A 15,749-nucleotide genomic window follows, 5' to 3' on the forward strand; every position below is an offset into this window, starting at 1 on the left:
GGTACCTCAGCACGTTGACCCGGTACCGGTACTCCTTGTATATAGCCTCGTTACTACCTGGTACCTCAGCACGTTGACCCGGTACTCCTTGTATATAGCCTCGTTACTACCTGGTACCTCAGCACGTTGACCCGGTACCGGTACTCCTTGTATATAGCCTCGTTACTACCTGGTACCTCAGCACGTTGACCCGGTACCGGTACTCCTTGTATATAGCCTCGTTACTACCTGGTACCTCAGCACGTTGACCCGGTACCGGTACTCCTTGTATATAGCCTCGTTACTACTTGGTACCTCAGCACGTTGACCCGGTACTCCTTGTATATAGCCTCGTTACTACCTGGTACCTCAGCACGTTGACCCGGTACCGGTACTCCTTGTATATAGCCTCGTTACTACCTGGTACCTCAGCACGTTGACCCGGTACCGGTACTCCTTGTATATAGCCTCGTTACTACCTGGTACCTCAGCACGTTGACCCGGTACCGGTACTCCTTGTATATAGCCTCGTTACTACCTGGTACCTCAGCGCGTTGACCCGGTACTCCTTGTATATAGCCTCGTTACTACCTGGTACCTCAGCGCGTTGACCCGGTACTCCTTGTATATAGCCTCGTTGCTACCTGGTACCTCAGCGCGTTGACCCGGTACTCCTTGTATATAGCCTCGTTGCTACCTGGTACCTCAGCGCGTTGACCCGGTACTCCTTGTATATAGCCTCGTTGCTACCTGGTACCTCAGCGCGTTGACCCGGTACTCCTTGTATATAGCCTCGTTGCTACCTGGTACCTCAGCGCGTTGACCCGGTACTCCTTGTATATAGCCTCGTTACTACCTGGTACCTCAGCGCGTTGACCCGGTACCGGTACTCCTTGTATATAGCCTCGTTACTACCTGGTACCTCAGCACGTTGACCCGGTACTCCTTGTATATAGCCTCGTTACTACCTGGTACCTCAGCACGTTGACCCGGTACCGGTACTCCTTGTATATAGCCTCGTTACTACCTGGTACCTCAGCACGTTGACCCGGTACTCCTTGTATATAGCCTCGTTACTACCTGGTACCTCAGCACGTTGACCCGGTACTCCTTGTATATAGCCTCGTTACTACCTGGTACCTCAGCACGTTGACCCGGTACCGGTACTCCTTGTATATAGCCTCGTTACTACCTGGTACCTCAGCACGTTGACCCGGTACCGGTACTCCTTGTATATAGCCTCGTTACTACCTGGTACCTCAGCACGTTGACCCGGTACTGGTACTCCTTGTATATAGCCTCGTTACTACCTGGTACCTCAGCATGTTGACCCGGTACCGGTAATCCTTGTATATAGCCTCGTTACTACCTGGTACCTCAGCACGTTGACCCGGTACCGGTACTCCTTGTATATAGCCTCGTTACTACCTGGTACCTCAGCACGTTGACCCGGTACCGGTACTCCTTGTATATAGCCTCTTTACTACCTGGTACCTCAGCACGTTGACCCGGTACTCCTTGTATATAGCCTCGTTACTACCTGGTACCTCAGCACGTTGACCCGGTACTCCTTGTATATAGCCTCGTTACTACCTGGTACCTCAGCACGTTGACCCGGTACCGGTACTCCTTGTATATAGCCTCGTTACTACCTGGTACCTCAGCACGTTGACCCGGTACCGGTACTCCTTGTATATAGCCTCGTTACTACCTGGTACCTCAGCACGTTGACCCGGTACCGGTACTCCTTGTATATAGCCTCGTTACTACCTGGTACCTCAGCGCGTTGACCCGGTACTCCTTGTATATAGCCTCGTTACTACCTGGTACCTCAGCGCGTTGACCCGGTACTCCTTGTATATAGCCTCGTTGCTACCTGGTACCTCAGCGCGTTGACCCGGTACTCCTTGTCTATAGCCTCGTTGCTACCTGGTACCTCAGCGCGTTGACCCGGTACTCCTTGTATATAGCTTCGTTGCTACCTGGTACCTCAGCGCGTTGACCCGGTACTCCTTGTATATAGCCTCGTTGCTACCTGGTACCTCAGCGCGTTGACCCGGTACTCCTTGTATATAGCCTCGTTGCTACCTGGTACCTCAGCGCGTTGACCCGGTACTCCTTGTATATAGCCTCGTTGCTACCTGGTACCTCAGCGCGTTGACCCGGTACTCCTTGTATATAGCCTCGTTGCTACCTGGTACCTCAGCGCGTTGACCCGGTACTCCTTGTATATAGCCTCGTTACTACCTGGTACCTCAGCGCGTTGACCCGGTACCGGTACTCCTTGTATATAGCCTCGTTACTACCTGGTACCTCAGCACGTTGACCCGGTACCGGTACTCCTTGTATATAGCCTCGTTACTACCTGGTACCTCAGCACGTTGACCCGGTACCGGTAATCCTTGTATATAGCCTCGTTACTACCTGGTACCTCAGCACGTTGACCCGGTACCGGTACTCCTTGTATATAGCCTCGTTACTACCTGGTACCTCAGCACGTTGACCCGGTACCGGTACTCCTTGTATATAGCCTCTTTACTACCTGGTACCTCAGCACGTTGACCCGGTACTCCTTGTATATAGCCTCGTTACTACCTGGTACCTCAGCACGTTGACCCGGTACTCCTTGTATATAGCCTCGTTACTACCTGGTACCTCAGCACGTTGACCCGGTACTCCTTGTATATAGCCTCGTTACTACCTGGTACCTCAGCACGTTGACCCGGTACCGGTACTCCTTGTATATAGCCTCGTTACTACCTGGTACCTCAGCACGTTGACCCGGTACCGGTACTCCTTGTATATAGCCTCGTTACTACCTGGTACCTCAGCACGTTGACCCGGTACCGGTACTCCTTGTATATAGCCTCGTTACTACCTGGTACCTCAGCGCGTTGACCCGGTACTCCTTGTATATAGCCTCGTTACTACCTGGTACCTCAGCGCGTTGACCCGGTACTCCTTGTATATAGCCTCGTTGCTACCTGGTACCTCAGCGCGTTGACCCGGTACTCCTTGTCTATAGCCTCGTTGCTACCTGGTACCTCAGCGCGTTGACCCGGTACTCCTTGTATATAGCCTCGTTGCTACCTGGTACCTCAGCGCGTTGACCCGGTACTCCTTGTATATAGCCTCGTTGCTACCTGGTACCTCAGCGCGTTGACCCGGTACTCCTTGTATATAGCCTCGTTGCTACCTGGTACCTCAGCGCGTTGACCCGGTACTCCTTGTATATAGCCTCGTTGCTACCTGGTACCTCAGCGCGTTGACCCGGTACTCCTTGTATATAGCCTCGTTGCTACCTGGTACCTCAGCGCGTTGACCCGGTACTCCTTGTATATAGCCTCGTTACTACCTGGTACCTCAGCGCGTTGACCCGGTACTCCTTGTATATAGCCTCGTTACTACCTGGTACCTCAGCGCGTTGACCCGGTACCGGTACTCCTTGTATATAGCCTCGTTACTACCTGGTACCTCAGCGCGTTGACCCGGTACTCCTTGTATATAGCCTCGTTACTACCTGGTACCTCAGCGCGTTGACCCGGTACTCCTTGTATATAGCCTCGTTGCTACCTGGTACCTCAGCGCGTTGACCCGGTACTCCTTGTATATAGCCTCGTTGCTACCTGGTACCTCAGCGCGTTGACCCGGTACTCCTTGTATATAGCCTCGTTGCTACCTGGTACCTCAGCGCGTTGACCCGGTACTCCTTGTATATAGCCTCGTTGCTACCTGGTACCTCAGCGCGTTGACCCGGTACTCCTTGTATATAGCCTCGTTGCTACCTGGTACCTCAGCGCGTTGACCCGGTACTCCTTGTATATAGCCTCGTTGCTACCTGGTACCTCAGCGCGTTGACCCGGTACTCCTTGTATATAGCCTCGTTGCTACCTGGTACCTCAGCGCGTTGACCCGGTACTCCTTGTATATAGCCTCGTTGCTACCTGGTACCTCAGCGCGTTGACCCGGTACTCCTTGTATATAGCCTCGTTGCTACCTGGTACCTCAGCGCGTTGACCCGGTACTCCTTGTATATAGCCTCGTTGCTACCTGGTACCTCAGCGCGTTGACCCGGTACTCCTTGTATATAGCCTCGTTGCTACCTGGTACCTCAGCGCGTTGACCCGGTACTCCTTGTATATAGCCTCGTTGCTACCTGGTACCTCAGCGCGTTGACCCGGTACTCCTTGTATATAGCCTCGTTGCTACCTGGTACCTCAGCGCGTTGACCCGGTACTCCTTGTATATAGCCTCGTTGCTACCTGGTACCTCAGCGCGTTGACCCGGTACTCCTTGTATATAGCCTCGTTGCTACCTGGTACCTCAGCGCGTTGACCCGGTACTCCTTGTATATAGCCTCGTTGCTACCTGGTACCTCAGCGCGTTGACCCGGTACTCCTTGTATATAGCCTCGTTGCTACCTGGTACCTCAGCGCGTTGACCCGGTACTCCTTGTATATAGCCTCGTTGCTACCTGGTACCTCAGCGCGTTGACCCGGTACTCCTTGTATATAGCCTCGTTGCTACCTGGTACCTCAGCGCGTTGACCCGGTACTCCTTGTATATAGCCTCGTTGCTACCTGGTACCTCAGCGCGTTGACCCGGTACTCCTTGTATATAGCCTCGTTGCTACCTGGTACCTCAGCGCGTTGACCCGGTACTCCTTGTATATAGCCTCGTTGCTACCTGGTACCTCAGCGCGTTGACCCGGTACTCCTTGTATATAGCCTCGTTGCTACCTGGTACCTCAGCGCGTTGACCCGGTACTCCTTGTATATAGCCTCGTTGCTACCTGGTACCTCAGCGCGTTGACCCGGTACTCCTTGTATATAGCCTCGTTGCTACCTGGTACCTCAGCGCGTTGACCCGGTACTCCTTGTATATAGCCTCGTTGCTACCTGGTACCTCAGCGCGTTGACCCGGTACTCCTTGTATATAGCCTCGTTGCTACCTGGTACCTCAGCGCGTTGACCCGGTACTCCTTGTATATAGCCTCGTTGCTACCTGGTACCTCAGCGCGTTGACCCGGTACTCCTTGTATATAGCCTCGTTGCTACCTGGTACCTCAGCGCGTTGACCCGGTACTCCTTGTATATAGCCTCGTTGCTACCTGGTACCTCAGCGCGTTGACCCGGTACTCCTTGTATATAGCCTCGTTGCTACCTGGTACCTCAGCGCGTTGACCCGGTACTCCTTGTATATAGCCTCGTTGCTACCTGGTACCTCAGCGCGTTGACCCGGTACTCCTTGTATATAGCCTCGTTGCTACCTGGTACCTCAGCGCGTTGACCCGGTACTCCTTGTATATAGCCTCGTTGCTACCTGGTACCTCAGCGCGTTGACCCGGTACTCCTTGTATATAGCCTCGTTGCTACCTGGTACCTCAGCGCGTTGACCCGGTACTCCTTGTATATAGCCTCGTTGCTACCTGGTACCTCAGCGCGTTGACCCGGTACTCCTTGTATATAGCCTCGTTGCTACCTGGTACCTCAGCGCGTTGACCCGGTACTCCTTGTATATAGCCTCGTTGCTACCTGGTACCTCAGCGCGTTGACCCGGTACTCCTTGTATATAGCCTCGTTGCTACCTGGTACCTCAGCGCGTTGACCCGGTACTCCTTGTATATAGCCTCGTTGCTACCTGGTACCTCAGCGCGTTGACCCGGTACTCCTTGTATATAGCCTCGTTGCTACCTGGTACCTCAGCGCGTTGACCCGGTACTCCTTGTATATAGCCTCGTTGCTACCTGGTACCTCAGCGCGTTGACCCGGTACTCCTTGTATATAGCCTCGTTACTACCTGGTACCTCAGCGCGTTGACCCGGTACTCCTTGTATATAGCCTCGTTACTACCTGGTACCTCAGCGCGTTGACCCGGTACTCCTTGTATATAGCCTCGTTACTACCTGGTACCTCAGCGCGTTGACCCGGTACTCCTTGTATATAGCCTCGTTACTACCTGGTACCTCAGCGCGTTGACCCGGTACTCCTTGTATATAGCCTCGTTACTACCTGGTACCTCAGCGCGTTGACCCGGTACTCCTTGTATATAGCCTCGTTACTACCTGGTACCTCAGCGCGTTGACCCGGTACTCCTTGTATATAGCCTCGTTACTACCTGGTACCTCAGCGCGTTGACCCGGTACTCCTTGTATATAGCCTCGTTACTACCTGGTACCTCAGCGCGTTGACCCGGTACTCCTTGTATATAGCCTCGTTACTACCTGGTACCTCAGCACGTTGACCCGGTACTCCTTGTATATAGCCTCGTTATTCCTTTTAAATTGTTACTTTTTTCTTTTTTTTCTCCTTACTTTATAAATCTGCATTGTTGGGAAAAGGCTTGTAATTAACCATTTCACAATAAAACCTGTTGTATTCGCGCGCATGTGACATACATTTTATTTGAAAACCCATTGGATGAGAAGGTCAGACGTCCCTCCCCTTTCACCTTCTTATCCAATGGGTTTTTGAAAGAGACAAGGAGAGAGGACCTGAGGAATCAAGGAAATGAAATTGAGATTCTCCCCATGTTTCCTCCATTCCTCACCTCCCGTTCAAAGCACAAATGCACTTTCAAAACAGGAGTGTAGGAAACAAGGACAGAGGAAGCAAGCATTTGAGGGCTAGTTTTCAGACACTCACTAACACACACACACACACACTGCTTTAAAAGAGTAAGACTGTATTTCATTAGTTATTATTGTCAATGATTTTCTTGATAGAACCCATTGTATTATATTATTATATTCTATTTATTTTATTTATTTATTTCACCTTTATTTAACCAGGTAGGCAAGTTGAGAACAAGTTCTCATTTACAATTGCGACCTGGCCAAGATAAAGCAAAGCAGTTCGATTAACAATATAGAAATGCTGTAGTTGATATTTTTCCGTTTAACACGGCTAGAAATGAGAGAGACGTTGACTAAACACAAACCGATCTGGCTACTGAGCATGACAAAAACACGCGGTGTTATTTTGAATGGCATGTAAACGTTGTGTTGTTGCTAGGTGGAGTCACGGTCTCATTGTGCCTACCAAGACTTTTATTCCTGTAACTTGTCATCCGATAAAGTCTGAGGGTTAATACGCCATGAATTAGAGGGACTGATCGGTCTAAGAAACTCGAGGGTCATAATAATGAGGAGTATGGTTTGAAATCACAATGGCCTCATATGAACATGCCTGGAGGTTGGGTAGGTGTTGATGTGAACATGCCTGGAGGTTGGGTAGGAGGTGTTGATGTGAACATGCCTGGAGGTTGGGTAGGAGGTGTTGATGTGAACATGCCTGGAGGTTGGGTAGGAGGTGTTGATATGAACATGCCTGGAGGTTGGGTAGGTGGTGTTGATATGAACATGCCTGGAGGTTGGGTAGGAGGTGTTGATGTGAACATGCCTGGAGGTTGGGTAGGAGGTGTTGATATGAACTTGCCTGGAGGTTGGGTAGGAGTTGATATGAACATGCCTGTAGGTTGGGTAGGAGTGATTGTCACTGATTTTCCTCTTCCACTCATTATGACTCGCCAGTCGTTGTCCAATCAGATTCGGAGTGTAGGAATGGTCTAATATTCCTTCCGATGTGTTGTCCAATCAGATTCGGTGTGGAGGAATGGTCTAATATTCCTTCCAGTGTGTTCTCCAATATCATAAAACATTTTGGCTCAGTGCCATTATCCTTGCCAGGTGAGGTACTGAAAACAGGGGTGCCAATAATTTTGACCCTTATCTTTTTTAGATAAAAAATAATAATTGTTGAAAAAAAATCTTCATCTGAGCAATTGTATTAGTAGAAAATAAAAGAATGACCCCATTATTTTGAGCATACAATATAATTTTGGACCCCACTGAAAATGTAATATCCGTGTTATCAATAATTGTGGACCTGACTGTACATCTATGCATTGTTACACCATGTAGGAGCAGTGTAGACCTAGCTTCTTCCTGTGATATCTATTTGTTTGACTAAATATCTGTTTGTTGGACTATACTACAGATGTGCAGTAGTTTGGTTTGTTTTGAATTCTCACGTATAGAAACAACACATGTTTCTATATGTACGTTTCCATAAAATATTATTTAATGAAATAGATTAAGAATACGCTTTTTGTATGGAATAAACGTTTTCCCAACTGCGCTACGCACTCTAGTCAGCAGATTGCAGAGTGCGTATTTCAAGTGACGCTACAAGAGTGACGTATAATCTAGTGGACGGGACGCTTCTTCAATAACAAAAACAGCTAGCTTGTCAGCCACCTCCGTAGCTTTTTAGCCAACATAGCGAAACATTGGAGCTCTTTAGACGTTTTTGGTGTATATTAGTCATTGTGTTTTAAACACACGTCTGTCGTATCTACTATTTCCATATTTACGTTGTTGTTAGTCAGGTTGCTGGCTGGTTAAATTAAATTAGCAATTGCACTAGGCTAGCTAACGTCCCCGACCATGAGTTCACTAAGCTACCCCCCCCCCCCCCCCCCCCCCGCTAAAGAAGACGGGGTCTGCTGGACGTGGAAAGAAGCTCTCGTGAAAGAGAAGGAGGAAACGGTTGTCACAGTTAAACAAGAAGTCGAGGATGAGGCTGTTACAGTGAAAGAAGAAGACGTTTCAATGGAAGAAGAGGAAGAAACTTTCAGAGTCAAAAAAAAAGGAGGAAGAGAAAGAGGATACCAAATTACCTCGGTTGCAAAGGTCCGGATGGATATCGTCCTTTATCGGGCGCTGTGGTACAGCATAGTAACAAACATATTCGTCTACGACTTAGGAAACATGTTGTTAAATAAAATGTCCATTAAATGAGACTAAGAACATGAATGAATTGCAACTTCTTTCGAACATTACTGAAGAACAAAAGTGGTTGCATATGCAAAAAGTGCACTATGAACTATTAGACATGGGCTGTTAAATTAAGCTTTAAGCCATCAGCTTCTGGATGAAATTTACGTGGTTGGGAGCATCTTTGTCTCCCTGCGTTTGCACGAGAAGATTGGGGAAGTGGACAATTGCTAATAAGCCTGTACCTTGGTTCTAACCCCAGGTACTGCTAATAAGCCAGTACCTTGGTTCTAACTATAGGTATCAAATCAAATGTATTTGTCACATACACATGGTTAGCAGATGTTAATGCGAGTGTAGCGAAATGCTTGTGCTTCTAGTTCCGACCATGCAGTAATATCGTTTTTGGTGACAAGCCGAATTTCTTCAGCCTCCTGAGGTTGAAGAGGCACTGCTGCGCCTTCTTTACCATACTGTCTGTGTGGGTGGACCATTTCAGTTTGTCCGTGATGTGTACGCCGAGGAACTTAAAACTCTCCACCCTCTCCACTACTGTCCCGTCAATGTAGATAGGGGGCTGCTCCCTCTGCTGTTTCCTGAAGTCCACGATCATCTCCTTTGTTTTGTTGACATTGTGTGAGGTTACTTTCCTGACACCACACTCCGAGGGCCTCACCTCCTCCCTGTAGGCCGTCTCGTCGTTGTTGGTAATCAAGCCTACCACTGCAGTGTCGTCTGCAAACTTGATGATTGAGTTGGAGGCGTGCATGGCCACGCAGTCGTGGGTGAACAGGGAGTACAGGAGGGGGCTGAGAATGCACCCTTGTGGGGACCCAGTGTTGAGGATCAGCGGGGTGGAGATGTTGTTACCTACCCTCACCACCTGGGGGCGGCCCGTCAGGAAGTCCAGGACCCAGTTGCACAGGGCAGGGTCGAGACCCAGGGTCTCGAGCTTAATGATGAGTTTGGAGGATACTATGGTGTTAAATGCTGAGCTGTAATCGATGAACAGAATTCTTACATAGATATTCCTCTTGTCCAGATGGGTTAGGGCAGTGTGATGGCGATTGCATCGTCTGTGGAGCTATTGGGACGGTAAGCAAATTGAAGTGGGTCTAGGGTGTCAGGTAGGGTGGAGGTGATATGGTCCTTGACTAGTCTCTCAAAGCACTTCATGATGACGGAAGTGAGTGCTACAGGGCGGTAGTCATTTAGCTCAGTTACCTTAGCTTTCTTGGGAACAGGAACAATGGTGGCCCTCTTGAAGCATGTGGGGACAGCAGACTGGGATAAGGATTGATTGAATATGTCTGTAAACACACCAGCCAGCTGGTCTGCGCATGCTCTGAGGACGCGGCCGGGAATGCCGTCTGGGCCTGCAGCCTTGCGAGGGTTAACACGTTGAAATGTTAAACTCACGTTGGCTACAGTGAAGGTACAGGTATTGCTAATAAGCCTGTACCTTGGTTCTAACACTAGGTACTGCTAATAAGCCTGTACCTTGGTTCTAACCCTAGGTACTGCTAATAAGCCTGTACCTTGGTTCTAACCCTAGGTACTGCTAATAAGCCTGTACCTTGGTTCTAACTATAGGTATTGCTAATAAGCCTGTACCTTGCTAATAAGCCATCTTATTTCTGATGACTTTAGAACTCCTATCCAACCAAAATATGACCAGTTTATAACTTCCCAATAATAATAATAATGTAATGCTGTGCTCAAGCATCTCACCACAGCAATGGATGCAAATCAATCTATATATATTATACAGTACTTTACACTGCTAATTCACAATATTTAAAATAACTAAAATATCCTCAGGTCCCATTAGCTTTAACTGTTGAACATTTAGTTTGTATCTAAAAATCGCATTAGTAAAGAAATACAATTTCTAGGTCAAATAACGTATTTTATTAACTGGGAGATGGGGGAGATTATATTATGAATACAACCAAACAAGAAATAATTAGTGTCTGTCCTCCATTACCGCATCTGTCTGGAGCATACTTTATCACCAGTCTGAGGTCCCTTTTCCTGTAACTGTGGTCTGTCTGGAGCATACTTTATCACCAGTCTGAGGTCCCTTTTCCTGTGACTGTGGTCTGTCTGGAGCATACTTTATCACCAGTCTGAGGTCCCTTTTCCTGTAACTGTGGTCTGTCTGGAGCATACTTTAGCACCAGTCTGAGGTCCCTTTTCCTGTAACTGTGGTCTGTCTGGAGCATACTTTATCACCAGTCTGAGGTCCCTTTTCCTGTGACTGTGGTCTGTCTGGAGCATACTTTAGCACCAGTCTGAGGTCCCTTTTCCTGTAACTGTGGTCTGTCTGGAGCATACTTTAGCACCAGTCTGAGGTCCCTTTTCCTGTGACTGTGGTCTGTCTGGAGCATACTTTAGCACCAGTCTGAGGTCCCTTTTCCTGTAACTGTGGTCTGTCTGGAGCATACTTTAGCACCAGTCTGAGGTCCCTTTTCCTGTAACTGTGGTCTGTCTGGAGCATACTTTATCACCAGTCTGAGGTCCCTTTTCCTGTGACTGCGGTCTGTCTGGAGCATACTTTAGCACCAGTCTGAGGTCCCTTTTCCTGTAACTGTGGTCTGTCTGGAGCATACTTTAGCACCAGTCTGAGGTCCCTTTTCCTGTAACTGTGGTCTGTCTGGAGCATACTTTATCACCAGTCTGAGGTCCCTTTTCCTGTAACTGTGGTCTGTCTGGAGCATACTTTATCACCAGTCTGAGGTCCCTTTTCCTGTGACTGTGGTCTGTCTGGAGCATACTTTATCACCAGTCTGAGGTCCCTTTTCCTGTGACTGTGGTCTGTCTGGAGCATACTTTAGCACCAGTCTGAGGTCCCTTTTCCTGTGACTGTGGTCTGTCTGGAGCATACTTTAGCACCAGTCTGAGGTCCCTTTTCCTGTAACTGTGGTCTGTCTGGAGCATACTTTATCACCAGTCTGAGGTCCCTTTTCCTGTAACTGTGGTCTGTCTGGAGCATACTTTATCACCAGTTGGTCTGTCCGGTACATACTTTAGGACAAGTTCTTTCTGGTCACTAATCTGGATAATGGCGCTAGCCTTTGCGTCCCAGTGCTAACGATTTGGATATTGACTGATAATCAAGACGCGCGGCGCAACTTTTCGGTTCTGAAGCATAGATGAGAATTTAATGAAGACTTGCAAGCAATGGATTCAGAAAAACGACAAAAAATGTTATACAGAAAACAATTCGTGGGTGAAATTATGCCACCACCCAAAAGGACACTTTAGAGACAGGCAGGGCAAATGTGCATGTGCTCTACACTGGTAGAGTCTTATCTGTGCATGTGACAAAGAAAATTCACTATTTTAAGATTTGTTTTAAATAACGAATGCCATGAGAGCTGACGTCTGGTTTGAGTCATTTGGGAAGATGTTAGGCAAAATGCGTATTTTTTTGGTCATAATAAAGACTTATAAAACAAGATGATGTCGTGACCAGAATATACCCAGAATAAGATGTCAAAATGACTTTGTGTGCCCGCTGGGATAGCAGCTAACCGCTACACACGGTCTACATCGTTATCACCATATTAGCTAACGTCAAGTCAACATAGCTACTAGAACGAATGTGTTAGTAAACCCACTACAAGCAGTTTAGCAGCTACACCAGCTGCAATAAATGTATAAAACCAAAAGCTTACCTTGCCTTGGAAGAGTTCCAGTGTTGGATAGCCAGCTAGGTAAGCGTCACTCTCTGTCTGGCCGGTCAGGAAATGTATTGCTTCATTCTCGATGGGAAACCAAAAACACATGTTCCCACAACTTTCAAGGACCCGAATGTGCTTGTTGGGTTCATTCTGTAAGTAAAAAATATAATTTGACCCCAACAGTAACCTCTTATCTAACCAATGGAAAAGCATTGGCACTAAACCTGTATTTGGCACCTTTATTTGTAAATGTCACTTTAAATAATACCACTTTAATAATGTTTACATATCTTGCGTTACTCATCTCATATGTATATACTGTATATTATACCATCTATTGCATCTAGCCTATGCCGCTCTGTCATTGCTGATCCATATATTTATGGGCGGCAGGTAGCTTAGTGCTTAGAGCGTTGGACTAGTAACCGAAAGGTTGCAAGATCGAATCCCCTGAAGCCCCTGAACAAGGCAACCCACTGTTCCTTGGTCGTCATTGAAAATAAGAATTTGTTCTTAACTGATTTGCCTAGTTAAATAAAGGTGAAAGAAGTTTATATATTCCTTTACTTAGATTTGGGTGTATTGGGTAGTTGTGGAATTGTTAGATATTACTGCACTGTCGGAACTAGTTGCACAAGCATTTTCGCTACACTCGCAATAACATCTGCTAAACATGTGTATGTGACCAATACAATTAGATTAGAATTTCTTTGGCTTTTATTATTATTTATTTTTTTTATCTAGGAACCTTTAGCCACTACAGTACTAGTCATCAAAGCTGTTGACATTAAAAACAGTCACTACCTCATGAATGTTCCATCAGTATTATTCCACCGTTTCAGAGAATATAGGTGCTGATTGTAAAAAGGATCATGTAACATATGTTTATCTGAGTAAAAATGAATGACATTGTGTAGTAGATGTTCTAACTTCTCACTCATCATTTTTGTTATTTTTTTTGAACTAATCAATCAACACATGTTTTCCTTTGTACTTCTTTACGTAATATTATTCTTTAATGAATTAAATGAAAAATAAACATTTTCCTCTACTGCTTTACCAACTCCAATCAACAGATGGCGATATGCGTCTTTCATGCGCTGTTGCTAGTGTGACGTCTATTCTAGTGGACGGGACGCTTCTTCAACGAGAACAACACGGCTACTGATCCAACCAGCTAACTGTTAGGTAGTTTGCTAGCCAACATACAACCGGAACATTGACGGTTTTTTAGACCGTTTCGGGGAGTTAAAAATACATGTATGTCGTATCCACTAGTTACCCCTTAATTTTCATATTTACATTTTTATTAGTCAACTAGCTGTCTGGTTAAGTTAGCAGTAGCCTAGTCGCTAATGATATTTAGCTAACGTTACCTCGCTAACAACCTTGACCATGAGCTCACTAAGCTACTCCCTCCCTGTTGAAGAAGAAGAGGTCTGCAGGACAGAGAAAGATGAGGAAGATGAGGCTGTTACGGTGAAAGAAGAAGACGTTTTTGTGAAAGAGGAGGAGGATGTTACTGTGAAGGAAGAGGAGGAAGATAACAATGACGATGCTGTGTTGGGCGTGAAAGAGGAAGAGGAGGAGATGACTATCACAGTGAAAGAAGAGGAAGACGTTTTTGATGTGAAGGAGGGGGAGATTACTGTCACATTGGAGGAGGAAGAGGAGGTTGGAGATCTGATTAACACCCGTGAGTACTATCTATCAGTGACACAAACTCTGCAGTCTTTGAACAATGTGTGGTTTTAAATGGGGCATTCTACTGAAGTTCAACACTTGAATATTTTGTTCAGTACTGTAGGAATTGTTCAACTACACTGTAATATTAACTAGGGAAATTGTGTCACTTCTCTTGCGATCAGTGCAAGCAGAGTCAGGGTATATGCAGCAGTTTGGACCGCCTGGCTCGTTGCGAACTGTGTGAAGACCATTTCTTCCTAACAAAGACCGTAATTAATTTGCCAGAATTTTACATAATTACGACATAACATTGAAGGTTGTGCAATGTAACAGCAATATTTAGACTTAGGGATGCCACCTGTTCGATGAAATACGGAAAGGTTCCATATTTCACTGAAAGAATAAACATTTTGTTTTCGAAATGATAGTTTCCTGATTTTACCATATTAATGACCAAAGGCTCGTATTTCTGTGTTTATTATAAGTCTATGATTTGATAGAGCAGTCTGACTGAGCGGTGGTAGGCAGCAGTAGGCTCGTAAGCATTCATTCAAACAGCACTTTACTGCGTTTTTCAGGCAGCTCTTAGCAATGCTTGAAGCACAGCGCTGTTTATGACTTCAAGCCTATCAACTCCCGAGATAAGTGCCTATTAGAACATCCAATAGTCAAAGGTATATGAAATACAAATGGTATAGAGATAAATAGTCAACGCATCATAATTCCTATAATAACTACAACCTAAAACTTCTTAACTGGGAATATTGAAGAACTGGGAATATTGAACCACCAGCTTTCATATGTTCTGATCAAGGAACTTAAACGTTAGCTTTTTTACATGGCACATATTGCACTTTTACTTTCTTCTCCAACACTGTTGTTGTATTATTTAAACCAAATTGAACATGTTTCATTATTTATTTGAGACTAAATAGTTTTTATTTATGTATTATATTAAGTTTAAATAAAAGTGTTCATTCAGTATTGTTGTCATTATTCCAAATGTATATATAAAAATCGGCCAATTAATCGGTATCACTTTTTGGCCCTACAAATAATCGGCATCGGGTCTTTTTGGTCCTCCAATAATCGGTATTGGTATTGGTGTTTAAAAATCATAATCGGTCGACCTCTACCAGGTAGCCTATAGGCCTACTTTTATGCATGCGCATCCTTACTCAACATTGACAGGAGCGCTCCAAACAAAAGACAATGACTAAATTGCCAAAACTCAGAAATGAAATGAAATAAACCAAAACTTGTTTCTCACAAGTGTTTCATAGGTCGTGCAAACAATGTCTGACAATGATAACGGGAAGACTGGAATAATAATATTGAATGCATTCTCAAACATTACTGCAACCAGAGTAACACATTTTGTAGATTAGAAATGATAGGAATTAACAGCACATTGTCTACTGGTGGTACTTGTAATGGGGAATTGATAGGCACTAAAACTCAAACTATTCACAGAATGAAGTTATGGAACAATGTGCACAAATTGGCAGGAGAGAGTGCGTTCTGGAGAGAGAAGTGCGTCTGGGCACATGGTCAATCCAACGTCTGTATTGACCGTGCAGTTTTACGGTGATACGACCTCAGCAGAAGTCAGGGCATTCATA

The 15,749-nt window shown here is 46.1% G+C and overlaps 1 protein-coding gene across 2 annotated transcripts in view; it reads left to right on the top strand.

The window, feature by feature from the left end:
* The first annotated feature begins 13,519 nt into the window (after positions 1-13,519).
* LOC106564049 (uncharacterized) overlaps positions 13,520-15,749 on the top strand; it is a 31,403-nt gene continuing 29,173 nt past the window's right edge. The window contains exon 1 of one of the 2 annotated variants that reach the window (XM_045690588.2): positions 13,520-14,137. In XM_045690588.2, coding sequence (XP_045546544.1) covers positions 13,837-14,137 — 301 coding nt within the window. In that variant the 5' untranslated portion in view covers positions 13,520-13,836. The remainder of the gene's footprint in view (positions 14,138-15,749) is intronic. The other variant, XM_045690589.2, reaches the window with a different exon arrangement.

This window comes from Salmo salar, chromosome 12 (genome assembly GCF_965601325.2).
Source record: "Salmo salar chromosome 12, fSalSal1, whole genome shotgun sequence".
NCBI classification, from domain to species: Eukaryota; Metazoa; Chordata; class Actinopteri; order Salmoniformes; family Salmonidae; genus Salmo; species Salmo salar.